Source organism: Megascapheus bottae, chromosome 25 (assembly GCF_031878675.1).
Source record: "Megascapheus bottae isolate mThoBot1 chromosome 25, mThoBot2.hap1, whole genome shotgun sequence".
Lineage (NCBI taxonomy): Eukaryota > Metazoa > Chordata > Mammalia > Rodentia > Geomyidae > Megascapheus > Megascapheus bottae.
In genome coordinates this window covers 15,262,474-15,283,258 of record NC_143533.1, presented here as the reverse complement: position 1 = coordinate 15,283,258, position 20,785 = coordinate 15,262,474, and the positions used below count along the sequence as shown (strand labels likewise).

The window sequence follows — 20,785 nt, the reverse complement described above, 5'->3', positions numbered from 1 at the left end:
CTTTGTAGTTGTATTCCAGGAAAGTGAAAAAAAAAAAAAATGGGATATGGAGCTGTGGCTCCAGGTGGTACAACACTGGCCTTGAACAAAAAGAGCTCAAGGGCAACACCCAGGCGCTGAGTTCCAGCCATCACAATGGGCCAATAATGACAATAATGTGTTTTAAGCACAGAGTATAATGGCAAGGAAAACCTTTTTACCAAATTAAGCAGCAGAGAACATTATGTGTCTACTTTCATCAGTAAATATCAGTTCAGTGCTATTGAGAATTTTTTAGTTTGAACTACATAGAATATGATTATTTGGACATGGAGACAAATATTTGCCAAGATCTCATTTTTTATTTAACATGAAAATTTTTATCTTTCCTCTGCTTCTTTCTACAGTTTTCCTATTGTTTCAGAAAGAAAAAGTATACTCTTCCAAACAAAAAAAGGTCAAAATACTGGTATTGAATATATTCCATTCTGTATTATTAAAATGCCACGATGGGTATCTAGCTTGAGTTTTTTGCATCTTGATAGCCAGTTTTGCCAGCACTGTTTGTTAAAGAGGCTGTCTTTCTTCCAATATGTGTTTTTGGCTCTCGCATCAAAGATTAGGTGAATATATGTTTGTGGGCTGATTTCTGTGTCTTCTATTCCAGTGGTCCTATTCTTGTACCAAGCTGTTTTAAAATAAAGCTTGAAGTTTAGTATTGATATTCCTCCAGTGCTATTCTTCTTGTTAAGGATTTTTCTTTTTGCTATTTCAGATCTTTTATTATTCCATAGGAATTTTTGGATTGATTTCTCTATTTTTTTGAAGAAAGTTGTTGGGATTTTGGTGGGTATTGCATTGAATTTGTATGTTGCTCTAGGCAAACTTACCATTTTTACTATGTTCATTCTTCCCAACCAGAAACTTGGGATGTTTTTACCATTTCCTTAGGTCTGCTTCCCTTTCTTTTTTCAGAGTTTTAAAGTTTTTATGGTAGAGATCTTTCCTTGATTAAGATAATTCATATATTTTATTTTCTTGAAGCTATTACAAATGGAGTTGCTTTTCTGATTTCAACATTACTCTCCTCCTTGCTGGCATACAAGAAGGCTACTGGTTTTTGTGGATTGATTTTGTAATTCACTACTTTGCCAAAGTTTTGGATCAATTCTAATAGCTTGGGTGAGGAAATCTATAGAGTTCTTTAAAATACAGGATCATGTCCAGAAAGAAAGATAGCTTTCCTTCTCCTTTCCCTATTTGGATCCCCTTTATAGATTTGGCCAAAAAAATCCCCATGTATTTTTAATAGTGGGTATAATAAAAATTAATGTATTCTTTGTGTCATACTAGGGTTTGAACAAGGCCTCTGAGGGCCTTGTACTCTTGCCCAGCTTTTGTCACTCAGAGGCTCATTCTACCATTTGGTCTACATCTCCACTTCTGGATTTTTGCTCATTAATCAAAGATAAGAGTTTCACAGACTTTTCTGCCCAGGTGACTTCAAACCACAGTCATCAGATCTTAGCTTCCTTTGTAGCTAAGATTACAGATGAGAACCACTTTTTACAAGGTTTATTCCATTTACAAAGTTAATATACCTTTAAAAAGTACCCATGCTGGGCAGGATGACGCATGCCTATAATCCTGGCTACTCAGGAGGCTGAGATCTGAGGATCAAGATTCAAAGCCAGCCCAGGCACAAAAGGACCCGAGACTCTTATCTCCAATTAACCTCTAGAAAACAGGAAGTGGGGCTTGGCTCAAGGGTAGGATGGTAGCCTTGAGCTGAAGAGCTCAGGGACAGTATCCAGGCCTAGTTTAAGCCCAGTGAACCACACACAAAAAAAGCACCCGTCAACTTTTGTAAGTTACTACCTGTAATTTATGGAATTTAAATAAGATAAATGGATTAGATGTATGACTGTTGTACAAGAGAGTCTTTAAAACTACTATTTTCTCCAAATGGCATTTGCTGTGTGACTTTGGGCAGATTATCTAGTTTCTTTGGGTCTCTGTTTTCTCCTATGTAAAATATTTATTCCTAGATGATTTTCTAAATCCAGCTTTACTTTAATGTTGCACAAATCTGAGGTAAAGGCAAAGTATCAGATTGGCCAACTAGACACTAACAGTATGGTTAATGGACTGCATTTCTCTACAGACAGAAGAGCACTGATCTTCAGGCCAACATTTCTTTTTTTTCATATATTTTTATTGTAATTAATAGAAGGGTTACATTATATTCACCAGATAGAAGGTGCATTACTTCACAAGTATTGATACCCTTTCTCATGTCTTGGTCCCTTTTTACATCCCCCACCCCCACCCTCATCTTGTTTTCCCCCCTTCCCTATCCAATTTCAAATAACCAAATATGCATATATACATTATATCAGATAACAAGGTAAAATACTGTAACCAAGGGACAGCAAAAGAGATGAGCGATAACATAGTACACTAAGGACAACAATCACACATTATATGGCTTTTGTTTCTATATCCTGGAGGTCCTTTCATTTAATGTCATACTTATTCAGGCCAACATTTCTAATGTATCTGAAACTAGGTTATAATAACTTTCAACAAAATTGGAGGATGTTGCAATTAGATATAAACCAATACAAAAAATTGGGGCTGGGAGTTTGGCTAGTGGTAGAGTGCTTGCCTAGCATGCACGAATACCCAGGTTCGATTCCTCGGTACCACATACATAGAAAAAAGCTGGAAGTGGTGCTGAGACTCAAGTGGCAGAGCTCTAGCCTTGAGAAAGTCCAAGGACAGTGCTCAGGCCCTGAGCCCAAGCCCAAGACTGGCAAAACAAAAAAAAATACAAAAAAGTCTGAAATGTGTAATAAAAAATGTTAAATATGAAATATGTAGCCACTGGTATGTTTAGGAGAAAAAAATTAAAAATTCTCTTAGAATTCACTGATTTAAAGAATTGTGCTTTGTAAGCAATCGAGAACCATAAAAATAATCATTTTCCTCTTTGAATGAGGTATAGGGCATGACAAAATACAGTCATACTTAATAATTCTGTAGGATCTAAGTGCATCTCTGATCTCATATGTCCTCAATTTTTATTTAATTTTTTTCCTCCCATCAAATGTATCTCATTATAATTCTCTGAACCATTTCAATAATTTTCAATATGAGGAATACATAGTAACTAAAGATAAAGCAAAAGCACTCTTAAGTATGGAAAATAGCATTAATGATGAAATACAGAACATACTAACAGGATTTTTTTTAATTTGAGAGCACAGAAAATTAAATCCATTTTGAACTGGAGGTAAGAGAATCAAGTTTCAGTCACTGCCATGGCAGGCAGTAACATATAACCATTGCTTATTCATTTGTAATAATGAGCCAACTTTTCTTTCAAGACCTACTTTGCATATCAAAATGATGCCTCACACTTAATGGATTCTAATTTTATGTGTTACGACTAATGAATCAGAAGTATCAAATTTGACAGTGGTGGATGATGTTTTCCTTATCTCACTAAGCAATTTGCACGATAATAAATAGGTTTATTAAACCGTTGTGTCTCATAAGACTTGAAGTTTAAAACATTTATGCTTTGTATTAATTGTTGCAAATTAAAAATAGGAAATAGTCTCCTAAAGGTAGACTAGATCAGTTATTTCATTAAACCTGTGTTTCTAAATTATAGTTTAAGACTTTGGCTGAATTGAAAAAGAAGTTGACTTTATGTATCTATCATCTACCTGTCTACTTATCTATCTACTTATTGACAGCTAGGATCTCTCTGTGTTGCCCAGGAAGATTTCAAACTCTTTTGACAGTATCGGAATTTGAACTCAAGTTCTTGAGCTTCCTAGGCTAGCTCTCAACTATTTGAGCCATGCCTCCAGCCCTTAACCTCAAACTCTTGATCCCTCTGCTTCAGTCTACCCAGTGTTAGAATAATGGGTGAGTGCCACCACGTACAGCAAAGATAGGCTTTATATTCCATAATTTCAGATTAGAAGAAGGATCAAATTATAGAAGGAATGATTAAAATAAGCATAATTTTAAACATAAATTATTAAACTTATATGTATATTTTCAGTATCATCATAAATGCCTAAATACTTAAATCAATATATATATATATATATGGCAAAGATAGGCTTTATATTCTGTAATTTCAAACTAAAAGAAGGATCAAATTGTAGAAGAAATGATAAAAATATACATGTATTTAAACTTATTAAACTTAAATGTATGTGTATTTTTAGTGTCAACAAATGCCTATATTCTTAAATCAATATATTGATATATATGCATATAATGTATATATAAATGGAAGATGAACAACTAATGTGTCATATTTATGGGCTACTTGTATTGACTTTTAAGCAGATGTACTAATTTCTATGAGATGAGCTTGTGGAAGCACAAGCTTGTACAGGCTTGTGTCTGTTGCAGTTTGGAATTTATTTCTAATTAGCACAGGAATTGTTAGTGTGTCCATTGGGATGTCTGAAGTGTGTTTCTCTGAGTACATAAAAATTTTCCTTTGCAATCAAGTTTGTTGCTGTTAACATCTATCGTCTTCTTTCTTTCTTTTTTCTTTTTCTTTTTTTTTTTTTTGATCTGGAGACTGGAAACCCAGCACATACAAACATAAACTTCCATTCACCTCTGGGTTACTTTTCTCACTAGAAACCAGTAGAATCTGGACGATATTTTCAACACCCTGTTTGCAGTTGGAATTGCAGTATCACCAGCAGCACCCGTGGACTGAGTGTTTACTACGTGCTAAAGATGTGAACATATTTACATGTAAAATATCATTGAAACCTCACCACAGCCCTACAATAACTCCCCCCCACATGTTGCACAATTTTTATCATCCTCATTTGTCAGAAGAGGTAATGGAGTTCTAGAGACAAGACTAATTGTTCTACTGAGTCAATTAGTTCAGTAGCAGAGGGGAAATACAATCTCCATCCTTTTGATTATACAGAGATTTAGCCACAAGATGTTACTGCTGGGACTTATGCAAAGGAAATCTGTGTCAGACTGTGGAAAGTAAGCCCACTAGGTAAATGATACGTACTTTGTAGCTGGCCCTTTCTACAAAATGCTGAAAATTCAAATGAGGAGTATGTTGAAAGAAAACAGCCCTGCTTTTAAGTCATCTTGATACTTACACAGTAGTGTAGATGAAACATATAAACTGTGGTGGCTAAGTGATACCATGTATTTTACAAATCTTTGATAGCAATTTGAACACAGTGGAAAACCCAGAAGGATTGGAATGCAATGATTCCATTCATTCTTAAAAGCTAAAAACATAGGATGTAAAGAAATCAAGTCATGGAAAAAACTGGATGGCTTGACTCCCAAGCACTGATCTATTTTTTTCAGTTTATCTGTTGTATTTTATCCATATTAGGGTTTTTTTCTCACAAATGTAGGAAGGAATAAAGAATTCTTTGGGGGAACTGATAGTTACACAAATATCCTAGATGATAGCCTGATTTCTGGAATTTCTTGAGCCATGTGGACAGGAAAGGGACATGATTGTATAATCATAACGAGTGAGGTTTTTTTGTTCTTATTTGTTTGTTTGGGTTTTGTTGTTGTTGTTATTGTTGGTTGTGGGACTTGAACTCTGGGCCTGGGCATTGCCCCTGAGCTCTTCAGCTCAAGACTTCTGCCCTATCCCTTGAGCCACAGCACCACTTCCAGTTTTCTGGTGGTTAATTGGAGCTAAGAGTCTCATGGACCCAGTGCCCGGGCTGGCTTTGAACCATGATCCTCAGATCTCAGCCTCCTGAGTAGCTAGGATTACAGGTGTGAGCCACCACGCCTGGGTCTGTTTATAATCTTACATTTCTCCTTGTCCTTATACTATTTAAATCACTGCTAATTCTTTTCCTCTCTCTCTCTTTCTCTCTCTGTCTCTTTCTGTCCTTCCTTCCCCCCCGCCCCCGCTAGAACTAAGAGCCTCACGCTCTTTTTTAATTGTAAAAGTGATATACAGAGGGGTTACAGTTACATACATAAGATAATGAGTACATTTCTTATTGAACATTGTTATCCCATCCCTCATTTTCTCCCACTTTTCTTCCCCCCAACTCCCCTTCCCCCCATGTTGTAAAGTTCATTTCCAGCGTGGTGTCTATGAGGATCGCTGCTGCATTGGTTCACCCTTTGTTCTTTGTCTCACTGTTTTGTTATTTCCCTTTCCCAAATCAGATAAACATATATACAAGGCGCAGAGTACCAAAATCAAACACAACAATAACTGGGTAAACCAAAGGGGGGAATAAAGAAATAACTTTATACAGTACATTTTTTAAAAGCAACAAAAGCCTCTTGTTTCCATATCTTGGAGTTCATTTCACTTAGCATCATCTTATATGGTCATGTGTACATAACTATTGAACTATTATGATCCTCTGCCAGGATTATCCTAGACATATCCTAATTATTACAAATGATAAACCATGGAGCCTATGTTTCTTTGACTCTGGCTTATTTTACTTACTGTGATTTTTTTCAGATCTTTCCATTTCCTTACAAATGGGGTGATGTCATTTTTTGTGATGGAAGTATAGGATTTCATTGTGTATATCCCCATTTTCCTGATCCTTTCATCTACTGAGGGGCATCTGGGTTGATTCCATGTCGTAGCTATGGTAAATAATGCTACAATGCACATAGTTGGGCTGATAGCCTTGTTTGTGTTCATTTGGGCAAATGCCCAGGAGTGGGATTGCTGGATAATAGGGTAGTTCTACATTTAGTCTTTTGAGGAACCTCCATACTGCCTTCCAGAGTAAATGAACCAGTTTACATTCCTACCATCCATGAAGTAGCATTCTCTTTTGGCCACATCTATGCCAGAATCTGCTATTCTTTGTTTTCCGGATAATGAACATTCTAACTGAGGTGAGATAGAATCTCAATGTTGTTTTGATTTACATTTCTTTTATGGCCAGAGATGTTGAACATTTCTTCATATGTCTATTGGCTATTCTTATTTCCTTTCCAAAGAGGTCTCTTTTTAATAATGGAATGGTTGTTTCTTTGAGGATTTGCTGTTGGGGGAGTTAATTTTTTGTGCTCTAGGTTTATTTTTGATATGAGGCCTTTGTTGTATAACTAGTAATCTCCCAATGTATGACCTTTCTATTTATCTTGCTAGCTATGTCCTTTGCCATGCATAAGCTCTGCAGTTTGGTTCAATCCCATTTATCCAGCCTTTCTTTAATTTGTTGTGTTTCTGGATTTATTTATGAAATTTTGACCTGTGCCAAGAAACCCTAGTGTACCCCTATCCCTTCCGGTAATATTTTTAGGGTATCTGCTCTTTCCTGAAGGTCTTTGATCCATTTGCAGTTGATTCTGGTGTAGGGTGATATATAAGTATCTAACTTCAGTTTTCTGCACCATTACTTTGTCAGTGATACAATGAAATCTATTTTGCCATCAACCAATGTTGTATTCAGGACCACACTTATGTGTGGCATTTTCCCTTTCATATGAAAATCCATAAACAGAAAGTTTATGAATAAAAGAAATACAGGCATTATATAATAACTATTATGGGGTGTGGATGTACAGTGTGTGTAGAGAGTCAAATATTTTCCTTAGCCGAATTCATCTTTTGATACACTAATAATTTATGTTTGGTTTTAGGTTTCCTCAAGAACTAAACATGGGGAAAATAAGTGCTGAGATTATGTGGACTCTTTTTGCTCTAGATATGAAATATGCGTTAGAAGGTAAGTACACATATCCTTTCTTACCAGAACAATGCTTTACTTCAATTGTGATTTTATTGTTAGCTTTAAATGTAAGAAATGGACACATTAAAACATGGATTATTATGATTATTATGATTATTGTTCTAAAACGTATCTCTAAACTGTAGGTGATAAACTCTTCAAGTACTTAGGAAAAACTAAAGAAGTTTCTTTACGAGAAACTTTAGGAGGCCTTGTTACAGGTATATTTCTACACGCTTACACACAAGCATACACATATGTACTTTGGTTAGGTATATTTCACTTGTAGACTGATGTGGTTGCAGGTAATCTTTATGGAAGTGTACTTTACCACGGCAGAATTTAAGGAGAGGAAAATCTGGACCTAGAAATAATATCCATGGAGAGGAAAGTTAAGAGAAGACCAAAGCTTATGACAGTGAAAAGCAATAACAGAAATAATTCTTTAAATAATCTGTAATCACCCTTTGCTATTTTTCAAGGCAGTGATCTAACTATAAATCAGGCTTCTCTGCTTGAACTCACGATCTAATAGAAAAAAAAATGTGCTTTTTCAGCAGCTATCTATTGGGCCTTAGGGAGCCAGTGTTGGATCTGCCAACTGCTTCCTACTTCCCTTTGCACAGTCTTCCTGTATGTCCTGTTTTGAGCTGTCTTATTTCATCTTTCATGATTCCCAATGGACTCCGTCTCTTTCTATCCTTGAACTATTATTTTTGCAACCTTGACTTTAGTCACTCATTGAGTCGCATGGAAACAAAACAAAACAAAAAGCATTTCATCTGCCATCTTACCCCAAGATCTGTATTCCATTGTCCTCTAAAGTGAAAGGTGCATACTGGGCCAAAGGTCTGAGCCACCTACAGGGTGACTCACATTCCCATGGGAATGTGACGCCCATGATGAGAACACATCGACTGCCAGCCTACATTTGTCTAGTCATTGTCTTTATCTTTGCCTGCACAGAAACTGAGTGTTTCGTTCCATATTATTCTGTTAAAATAAGTAGTGATTTTAAACAAATATAATGTTTATGTAAAGAAATATAAAGTTGAGGATTGTTAAATAATTGAAACAATGAAAATGTAAATGCAATCAACAAAACATCTTTAATTTTGCTTACATAATTATATACTCATTACAAAAACTAACTCAAAATGCTGATATTCAAGATAGGTCAGGAGGCATGAATCAGTGACAGAGGCATTTACCTAGCAAGTTCAGGGACCTGAGTTCATACTCTAGATTAACAAAAGTATTGATATGGAATTAACAAAAAGTAGATGAAGATGAAGGGGTTCATTAATATTTTGTGATTTTATTCTTTATTTAGCTTCTAAATAAGGTTTTAATTTACTTGGCTTTTAAAAGTAGATTTGTTAAGAATATAATTTAATTAACATAGAATTCACCTATTTGAATTATATAATACAATAATTGTCCTTGCCCATATTTTCAAGAAGGCATAGTTGACATGAGAAACCCTTTTATGTTCCAGGGTTATATTTGTTACCCTTGTAATCACAAAACCTTATCTAAACTCCCTCTGCCTTTGTTTATTTGAGTCAAATTATAAATGCAGCAACCTTGTGAAAGAATCTTGAGGATAAGATTGGAATACTTAGCCATGCCTCACCTGATCATGGGTGGTATTGCAAACTCCAAGGCAATCAAAACAAGATTCCAGACTCGAAGGAACACAGTACAAAATGCTTAATCACTTACTATCTTTGTGGTGTTTTGCATAATATCTCTAAATATTATATTCCTAACTCACAAAATAATAGTAACAGTTCCCAGGTTGGTGTGGGAATCAAATTATGTGTTAATGTACTTTGTAAACTCCAAAATAATATATTCATATAAGTTCTGTATTATGGAATGTGTTATACATTATATAAAATATATGTTGTATATTTATGTATATAATTATATATAACATAGTATATGGTAATTATATAGTATCATGTATATTTCATAATATGTAGTAAATATATAGTACATAAAATATAAATATATCACAGTTCTTGCACAAGTAGAGAAAGAAATGTCAATGTTACAAATGATCTTCTACAGGAATCATTGAAGTTTTAGCTCTTAGCAGAAAGTTTAAAAAACACCTGACAATCTACTCACTCTCTTTTCCATTTTCCTTTTCTCATTTCAATCAATAGTTGACTTCCAGAAACATATCTTTAAAAAAACTAGTAATAATTATAATCATTAGAGAAAAAATAAGGATTAAACATATCTCAGAGGGGCCAGGAGTGTGGCCTAGTGCTAGAGTGCTTGCCTAGCATGCAGGAAGCCCTGGATTCGATTCCTCAGTACCACAAACACAGAAAAAGCTGGAAGTGGTGCTGTGGCTCAAGTGGTAGAGTGGTAGCCTTGAGAAAGCCCAAGGCCCTCCTGAACTCAAGCTCCAGGACTGGCAAAAAAAAAAAAAAAAAAAAAAAAGAGTATCTCAGGATTTGGAAGGCATATACTGAGAAAAATTGCTCTAGCACTCTTTGGTGCTTTGATAGTAATGCTCTTACTCTGCCTATTTGCTTTATAGAACGTTGTTAAAGTTAATTGAGTGCGGAGTAGTGCTGCAAGCTACTGACCTAGAAAGACTGTGTGTTGTTATTATATAATTTGGGCTGCATAATTCGTCTTGTCATTAAAAGCATTTGAGCCTGACTCCTAAGCAGCAGTCAGGTCAACAGCAGAGCTGGCTACAATTTATGCATCACTGGATTTGGGATACAGTCTCTGCTTTACTTCATGAACTCATCTTCTGTGACAAAGGAAATAATTTCAAAAAACACAACCACTTTTCCAAACATGGCTTTATCTCTATGAGCCAACTTGTTCTGTTTTTATATTTGACATTAATCTTTTAAATATTTAATAAGCAGCCATTCATTTGATCACCATAAAGACAGAACTTGCTAGATCTTATTTACTTGGCTTAATCCAAGTAAAATAAAATGTATTCATATTTGAAAGAAAATATGATTATTTTTTTAGAAAAGGGTGTATAGGAAGTCAAAATATGTTTGGATGGGATATCTCATTTCATATTGAAATGGAGTTAGTTTTGTAAAATCACTGGAGTTTATTCTGATGAATTATTTATCCCCTTTCTTCAAATATATGTTGCTTTGATTTAGGCCAACCTTTAACATTAGAACATTTAGAACTTTACCTAAAGAAAAGAAATATTTCCATAGTAAATGAACGTATGAAGAGAATAGACTAAGTCAAGAAGTGCAAAGGGCAGCATGAAAGCCAATGAGAGAAACTTGAAGAGGAAAACATGGCCAACTATTTATATTTGAAGAAATAACTATGTCTTGTAAAAGAATATAAAACTTTTAGCCAGGAGTTGGAGGCTCACACCTATAATACTTGCTAATCAGGAGGCTGAGATCTGAAGATCATGGTACAAAGCCAGCCTGGGCAGAAAAGTCCATAATACTTTTTCTCCAATTAACTGTTGATTATTAAAAAAAAACAAACAAACTTGAAGTAAAGCTGGGCAGATCATTAGCTTGGAACACAAAAAGCACCTAGGCCCTCAAATCAAGCCCCAGGCTATAGCAAATAAAAAAAAAATTTTAAAGGTAATAGACAATAGACAGCTTTCTTGTTTTGTTTCATCTTTTATTATGAACATAAAATACTGCATAGAAATACTACAGGTTATCACTACTGTTTTTGGTTTTACTTTTGAGTGAAATCTCAACTAATCAGATATATTTCCTTTGATATAATTTTGACATCTTTCTTGAGGTCCATATGATTTTTAATAGAAGAAAACTCAATGCATTTGCAAACACTTCATCACTTTTTTATTATTATTATTTTGCCCACCCTTGGGGCTTGAACTCTAGGTTCAGGTACTGTCTTTGAGGTTTTGTGCTCAAGGCTAGCAGTTTGCCACTTGAGCCATCACACACCGCCTCCAGTTTTTTCTGTGGTTAATTGCAGATAAGAGTCTAATGGACTTTCCTGCCCAGGCTAGCTTTGAACCATGATCCTTAGATCTCAGCCTCCTGAGGAATCTCTTTTGTATCATATTTGTGGATAAGTCAGGTATTATAAAGATAGCATTGCCAGATTTTATCAAAGTGGGTTTAATTGGAAATTTGTGTGAAATTTTGTGCAGTGATATTTTCCATTAACTCTCCATGTTTTATATATTTTGAAGATTCACATATTTTATTGCTTTTTAGTAGAATTATGGTTTTAATGGTAAGATGATGAGATTATGAGCTATAGATGGGATAGGACTCTAGTAACTATGTTTCAATCCTTAAATCTGACCTAGTATATGGTACTTGCTTAGTAAATGATGGACAAATAAAAATCTAAAGTGTACGAAGACTATCTGTATGGGTGTGTCTGTGTAAATTAATTATGTACTGAGAATGACTTTGTTTCAGATTAGAACTAAGAATTTCTCACTGTCTCTAAACGAAAGTTCCTATATGTTTTCCAGTTAATTTCATGTCAAAATACATTATTTATGAGTTAAGGATCCATGTTGATAACTGAGTAATAATAGCACAGTAGGGTTTCAGTATCCAGAGTACCTTTCATGGGTAAGCAATTTAATTTTAATCCTCAGCCAAATACTACCGAATGTCAAACAATCTATTTTACATTAGCAAGGGTGGCACCTGGCACATATGGCAAAATTCTCCTTTTGTAAGGTAAAGTCAAATTTTAACTATCCAGCAGATTTCATGGGCTGGCTTATCAAATTTAGCTGTCAGGATCCACAAACCAAAAATTGAATAGCATTCCATCAAATTCCCTGTGTCATTTCATGGGGAAATAGGGATCAGGGAGAGTGAATCTGACAAGAACCAAGAGAAATAAGTGAGTTTCAGGTCCATCTTCCTTTGCTTGCTCTGATTTGTTCTTCAGCCCTCTGCTTACTCTCTCCTTCATCTCCATCTTCCTTTCCACATTGAGTGCTTGGAATATCTTGGTTATTGTGGCTTCCAAAAGATCTGAAATCAAAATAAGGATGAAGCCAGGCTCTGGTGTCTCACACCTGCAATCCTAGCTAAGCAGGAGGCTCAGATCTGTGACTTGTGGTTCCAAGCCCCCCAGACAGAACGAAGTCCATGAGTCTCTTATCTCCAATAAACTACTCAGAAAAAGCTGAAAGTGAGGCTGTGGCTCAAGTGCTAGAGCACTGGCATTGAGCAAAAAGAGGCTCAGCGAGAGCACCTATACCTTGAGTTCAAGCCCCAGGACCAATAAATGAACAAATGAGGGTGGGAAAGCATTACAGTTAAAACCTGGGGAGGCTAGAAGTGACAAAAACAGAAGACAAAAAATCCTGTGAACACAAGAGAACTACAGGTGACCCTGTGGGAATAAGCATGGAAGTCAATGAAATGGAAACTAGAACTGAAGCTTATAAGACCCTCTACTTTCTACCTCTCAAAACACGATTTTCAGAAATTCCAAAGATTCTTGTTTCCTTTTGATGCCCTGGAGAGGTAAAGTTTATATTTTCTTACCCATGAAAGACAGCAAAGTGTGTAAAGCAGACAGAAAGTTTATTTGAAAGTGAAAGGCAAGCAGCTAAAGGAAAGTAAGAAGTCTCCCAAGAGAGAGGCTCCATCGAGGAGGCCAAAGGAATCCTCCCATATGTCCTCCTTTGGGCTTTGACTGCTTGATGGCTTGTGCATGAGTTACCTGAGCTGTTTTCATTAGTTGATTAGGTTCCAAGGGCACTGTGGGAAAAACAAGTATTTGAGCAGAAGTCCAAAGCACTATGGAAAGAAGAAGCACCATTGTGTTATCCCTATTGATCTAACATGTCTGCAACCTTTTGTTTCTACCTACTTAACAGTTTCTCCACTTCCTTATTCACCTTGAAGAAGAAAAAGCAGGGCTGTTTGTTTGTTTAAAAGAAAACACATTTCAGCTTCCTTCCTGGAAGTTTTCTTTGCTCCCACCTGCCTCACCAATCTCTTGTAATTAAGTTGAAACTATGCTTTCTAATTCTAGAGTATACTGAGAGAATAAACCTTATGTGTAATTAATCTAGAAAAATGCTGATTAGTGTGACTTCTAAATAACAGGAAAGAAAAATAAGCATGCAGAATGTTTCAGTGCCATTACTCATTGTAACCTTTACCCAGCTACCAATTCACCTTGCTACCTATTTTCGTAGAAGGTAATTAAAACATGTTGACCCAAGTAGTACCCCACAGTCTTTTGATAGACATCAGAATAAGTATGCAATTAACCTGCTTTCTCTGGGTCCAACTGAAAAAATTGAATAGCCAAAAAAAAAAAAAAAAGGACTAAGTTAACTTCTCGGACTATGAATGTTACTACAGTATAAGTGAATCTACTTATTGAATACTTGCCTTATGCGTCCTGAAATTAAGTTCAGCAGCTTTGAAAAGGAAAACAAAAACCTGCCAGGCAACAGAGGCTTATGCCTGAAATACTATCTACTCGGGAGGTTGAGTTATTAGGATCACAATTCAAAGCCAACCCCAGGCAGAAAATTCCCCATGAGACTCATCTCCAATTAACTCAAAAACCAGGAAAGGGGAGCTGTGGCTCCTCTGTGAAAGAACATTAGCCTTGAGCACAAAGAGGCTCTGGGATGGTGCCCAGGCCCTGAGTTCAAGCTCCACAACCACCACCACCAACAAAAATCATACATTATACTATGGAAAATATTTAGTCAGACTCTAAGATATATAATTGCCATATTTGAGAAGTAGAGGTCTTAAATACAATACTTACATTTTGAAAACAAGGGAATATCAACTCAGTATTTCTTTCCTTTCTCTCTTTGTCTCCTTTTCCTTTCCTTTCCTTTCCTTTCCTTTTCTTTCCCTACCCTGCCCTTTGTTGTCGTCGTCCTCCTCCTCCTCTTCCTTTTCCCTCTCTTCCTCCTCCCCTTCTCCTCACCAGGACAGGGCTTTAACTTAGAGTCTGGGTAGTATTCCTTAGCTTTTGTGCTCAAGGATGATGCTCTACCACTTAAGCCACAGCTCCAGTTCCAGCTTTTTATTTGCTAATTGAAAATAAGCATGTTACAGACTGTTCTACCCAGGCTAGCTTTGAAATGTGATCCTCAGATGTCCGCTTCTTGGGGAACTGGGATTACAGGTTCTTCTCCTTTGAAGTAATGATTTATCAAGTCTTATTCCAATGAATTTGGAGTAATAAAATATGGTTGTATTTAGTCTTTCATTTTTCACATTATTTTTAGTTTTTTTAGTTTTTGTTAATGTTTGGAAACCAGACCGAACTGGTATCACTTACCAGACTTTCTAGATGAGTTATGGTAAAGTGTAAATAAATATTAAAATTTCTATTATTTTAGGGCTTGAACTCAGGGCCTGGGCACTGTCTTTGAGCTTTCTCAAAGATAGCATTCTATCACTTGAGCCACAGTGCCACTGGCTTTTTCTGGGTATGCGATACTGAGGAATTGAACCCAGGGGCTTCATGCATGCTAGGCAAGCACTCTACCACTAGGCCATGCTCCTAAAATTTCTATTATTATAAATATCTGTCTGCTTTTCATATTGAATGCTACATTTCATCCGAGTTTAAATATTTTTCCATATATTTTTATTGTAATTAATAGAAGAGTTATATTCACCAGATAGAAAAGGCATTACTTCACAAACATTGATACCCTTTCTTATGTTTTGGTCCCTATTTCCCTCCCCTCACCCCCGCCCCTCATCTTGTTTTTCCCCTTCCCTATCCTATTTTAAATATTTTTAAAAATGTGCTAGTTGCTCCTGTTCATTTGGCTAATAAGCCTCCCAATGTTTTATGAGGTAAATAAATATGAAGCTTTTTTTAATAACATTTAAGATGTACAGAGGCTAAGTGGCTTGTCAAATCATATTTCCTCTGCTGTTGCATTTAGAAGAGTTGTTTGAGTGTGCACCAACTGGATAAAACTATTTGCATGAGAATTTAAATCACATTCTCTCTTTACTACATGGAAGAGGAAACCCATGATTTTAATCACTTACCCTAAATCCTAGCTCAGGAATTTCAAGAAGTAGGATGAGCCTACTGGGTGTTAGAGGTCTTTCATTTGTCTATTCCACTGAGAGGTTCTGCCATTTGGTACCCATATTCAAACAGCTAGTGCAACTGTGGGAATCATTGTTATGTGAATTTGAATAGATCTTGCCTACTTAGTGATGCAAGTCTTCCTAAGGGAATCTTCAGATGTTATAACCATGTTGCAGATTCTCCTTTAGAAAAACCTGGACAGAAGATAATATCTAAAAGAGTGTCATTAACATTTTATGGCTTCTGCTGACCTTGAGAGAGAAGTTAATTTATTAAGTCACTACTCAGGGAAAAAATTGCTATCAGAGTACTGGATTGGGGGTTAATATTTGGTTTTGTTAATTGACATACTCAAGAAAGGCAATGTATAAAACCAATTCCATGCAGAATTTTGAGACAATCAAATTTCCTGAAATAATTGAAAAATCTAAGTTTTAGATATTCTTGAATATGGGTCCTTTCTATTAGAGAACTACTTCTCTTTTGCCAATTTCACATCTTTAGTCAGAAGAATTTTTTTTCTGCATGAAGATCCAGCACTTTTCATCTGACTTTGTAAAAGTTCTCAACTTCTTTTGTAATGGCTAAATATTTCGACTGTAATACAGTATTTCAAATGCAATGTTTCGTCTTTTTAGTCTATGGTAATATGTGTGTGTGTTCTACAAAACAGATTTACTAAGGTCTGTATTATAATCTATATCATAAGAGTAGATTGCAAGGCAACTGAGATAAAAGTCTCAAGGACTTTAGTGCCTGGGCTTTGAACTGTGATCCTCAGATCTCAGCCTCCTGAGTAGCTAGGATTGCAGGCATGAGCCACCAATGCCCAGCCCAAAATACATGCTAACTGCCAATTTTTAAATTTTCAACATTGATCCTTAAATGCTATAGTCTGTGAAATTTAGAGTTTACATTCCTCTGTTGGCTGTTTATGTGCATGTGTATTCACCAGTTTAAATTGTCCAGTAACAAATTGGTTTTTCCTTATTGTGAAACTAGCTTACCCTTGGACAATTACTCTTCATGGTTACCAGTTAGCCTCAACTGTTTTCCATGTTGGCAAGTCCCCAGAATGTTCCAAAAGAGGAAATGCATGTCCATATTTAGCTGTTTGATTATGCTCATGATATTTTAGTCATGAAACACTTCCCAGCCGGCAAGCTTGACATACATATTCAGTAGCATCTAAATATTGTTGTCACTTCTATTATATGCGGCATAGGGGGGGAAAAACCTGGCTCAACAGATGCTCCAAAATTTCTAAAACTTGTAATTCTCAAAACATTTGGTGTTGTTTCATAAAATCAGAATCTCATCAATGATAGAGTTGACTGCTCATTTCACAGCCTTTTCCTTTCTCTAGACAGATCTTTAGTCCAGATCTGTCCTATAACAAATAAGAATGTGGGTGGCATGTTTACATTTCATAGAGTTATTATGTAGATTTAGATTTGAAATCTATATAAAAATACTTAAGTAAGAAACTTACAGGCAGCTTAAAATATCAGTGTATTTTCTGTACATGCTGAAAGTAATCTTACCACTTTCATGTAATTAGATCTGTTACATTTTTTCAACTATCTAAACCTCATGCATATCTATAATTGGCAGAGTTAGGTACATTCATAAGGAAAAAAATCAATTTTTAGGTAGTCATATGACTAGTCCTTCTACAAAATATTTTTTAAATATTTTTTCTAGTCATGGGGCTTGAACTCAGGGACTGAGCACTGTCCTTGGACTTTTCTCAAACCTAGGGTTCTACCACTTGAGCCACAGCACCACTTCCAGTTTTTTTCTGTGTATGTGGTACTGAGGAATCAAACGCCGTCTTCATGCATGCTAGGCAAGTACTCTATCACTAAGCCAAACTCCCAGCCCCATTTTTTAAAAATTTTTTTGGCCAGTCCTGGGGCTTAAACTCAGGGCCTGGACACCGTCCTTGAACACTTTTTGCTCGTGGCTAGCGCTCTGCCACTTGAACTACAGTGCCACTTCCAAGGAATTGAACTCTTTATACATGATAGGCAAGTACTCTACCACTAGGCCAAACTCCAGGCCTCCCCTTCTACAGATATTTGTAGAAAGCATACAGGCCCTCTTAGAAGAAAAAAAAGAACCATGAATACTCATATTACTACCCTGACCCTACACTTCCCTTTTCCTCTAGGTATTTTTAAATTTCAAATGACCCAGCCCACAATTCTGACCCCACAGAAAGTTTGAGCCACAAAAAACGCATGATTACGTCCTTACAAACTCAATTGATTGCTTGTACGTCTCATGGCCCCAAATTATCTTCAGATGGAAGTGAACCACAAAATAAAAATGCCATCTGTTTGCTTTCCTTCTGAGGGGAAAATAAAATGTCTACAAGAGAGCTGAGATTCAAACATTGAATTTTCTTACTTCTGGAATTTTGTGCTGACCAAATTGTACACATGCATATTTAAAAAAAGAAATAACCTAGATTTATATGGGGATTGTTGCATGTAGTCACTATGAAGAGATCTTCTTTCTAAAGTCCTAGATTCTTACTGCCCAAATCTTTCTACTTGTAAATGAGAACTAGAATCTACCTTAGTGTCTGTACCTGTTCTGTACTGACACACATTGTCTAATTTGATACTTTAAGTTCAGTTTCCCACATTCTTGAACTGCTTATCATCTATACATCTGTAACTTTTGATTCATTTCTAGGGAAAATGTTCCAGATTCCCGCCAGCACATTGAGAACGTGATTTCAAGCACTTCTCCCATTCATAGTCCCTATAGTTGACACCAATAATGGTGTTGAATCTTCAAGTCAGAACACATCTACCCCTTTCCCTCTTTCCTTGCTGACAGAGTTAGAGCTGTATTACTTCCAAGCTAGCTAGCATGCACTTGAGCTCTCGCGCAAGTTCGTGCGCGCGCTCGCTCTCTCTCTCTCTCTCTCTCTCTCTCTCTCTCTCTCTCTCTCTCTCTCTCTCTCTCTCTCTCTCTCTCCCTCTCCCCCCTCTCCCCCTCTCCCCCTCTCTCTCTCCCTCTCCTTCTCTCTCTCTCTCTCTCTCCCTCCTTCCCTCCCTCCCTCTCTCTCTCCCCCACCCTTTCCCTCCCCTCTCTCTCCTCCTCTCCCTCCCTCCCCTCTCTCTCTCTCCCACCTATCACTGCACTAGTTCAAGATACTATGTTTCCCATGAAATCCTTTCAGCCACCAGCCCTCCCAAATCTCTCTTCCTGTATGCGATCCATCTATACTTACATGTCCCTATCTTCCTGTACTACAAAAAATTATTCTAAATATAGAACACATCATTACAACATATTAACTATTCAAGTGAATAATTCTGTATATTAAAATCTGTGGACTGGGGGTCTGGTGGAGGAATCATATCCTTGAAGAAACGTGAAACCTGATTCCTAAACTGAATATTGTGAATTGATTTATTTGATTTATTTGATTTATTTATTTATTTTGTGGGTCATGGGGCTTGAACTCAGACTGGACACTGTCCCTCTTTAGCTCAAGGCTACCACCCTACCCTTGGGCCAAGCCCCACTTCTCATTTTCTAGAGGTTATTTGGAGATAAGAGTCTCAGATTCTTTTGTGCCCAGGCTCCTGAGTAGCTAGGATTACAGGCATGAGCCACTGCACCTGGCTCTGATTTATTTTTGCATTTTCATTATCTTATGTAAAAAAAATAAAACTTCAGGCTAGTTACGATCCTACCATCATATTTTCCAGTGCTATATTTGCCTGTAGAATTTCATATGACACCAGTGTTTATGATGTCTTATTTTCACATTTGAAGCACAGCATATTGACATATAGTGTCAAAGTCATTTAAATAGTTATGTAATATTCCACCAAAGCTATCAACTTCAACATTGTAATTCCTGTTTGGGGAATAATCAAGTTGTTAGTATTCTTTAAATTATAATGAATAATGCTACAGTGAAAATGTTCTTGTAGTCTGCTTTTCTTTTCATTTTGTTGTTTATATCTTTGGGCAAATTATGCAGAGTAGAATTATTGACTTGAAAAAGATTAATGTTGTATTTCTTTCAAAATTCATTGCCAAATTATTTCCCAATGTTTTCAATAGCATGATCAGTATATGGGTGTTCTTTTCTCAGCAGACCAGTGACAGAATAGAATATGGTGCTCATTTTAAATTAGGTATTGGGATAGTTAAAAAGGAGAACCTGTTTGTTTAGACTTTGAATTTCAGCCATAACAGAAATTGGAAATTTGTCTCATACTTGCTGGTTAATTTTATTTATCTCTCTGCTTTTTCTTCCAATATATGCCTTTGCCCTAAATATTGATCTTTAATTGATTGATTACTGTTTTAACTTTTAGTTTGACTGTTGATAAAGTAACATTGTACTATACAAACATGTGCTAAATGCATGTTTCTCTTGGTATTTACCACTTAAGATGCATTGTTTTTGTTGCAAGGGCTTATTAGGTTGTATAATCTCTTGATACTGTGGTTTCTTTTAGCTTAAAGATTATCATTATTCTACAGGACATATTAATTCCATAATCTTCTTGGTCTTCATTTCAGTATTAAAAACACATTTAAAATAATGAGGGAATATCATTCATTTTTATGATGGCGGGAGTAATTCAGTACACAGAGAAAAAATGAGTAATGTAGAAGACAAATCATGTAATTTCAGCAAACTCCTCACCTTGAAGAAATTGAGTAGGATCTGGTTTGCAAGTACACAAGTTAAGCCTTAAATCACAGTACGAAAATTTTGATTGTAAGGGCAAGAGCAGGGCAAAGGAGAAGGCAGACTGGTGAAAAGGGTAGTGGGAGATGCGGACCCGTTCAGGAAAGAAGAGATTCTTGGATAGTTGAGGACAGAGAAAGACATTTGTGTAAACTGAGGACCTTGGATTGTAGGAAGCAAAGATGTTCTGTGAGAGGCAGATACCTGTGTCAAGGCCCTTCTTGGAATTCTGTGGTCATCTTTTTAGATCAGATCAGAT

At 36.2% G+C, this 20,785-nt stretch overlaps 1 protein-coding gene across 1 annotated transcript in view; it reads left to right on the top strand.

Moving 5' to 3' along the window:
* The window catches only part of Unc13c (unc-13 homolog C), a 269,849-nt gene that overhangs the window by 165,069 nt on the left and 83,995 nt on the right, over window positions 1-20,785 (top strand). The window contains exon 17 of the mRNA XM_090358380.1: window positions 7,642-7,727. Coding sequence (XP_090214506.1) covers window positions 7,642-7,727 — 86 coding nt within the window. The remainder of the gene's footprint in view (window positions 1-7,641; window positions 7,728-20,785) is intronic.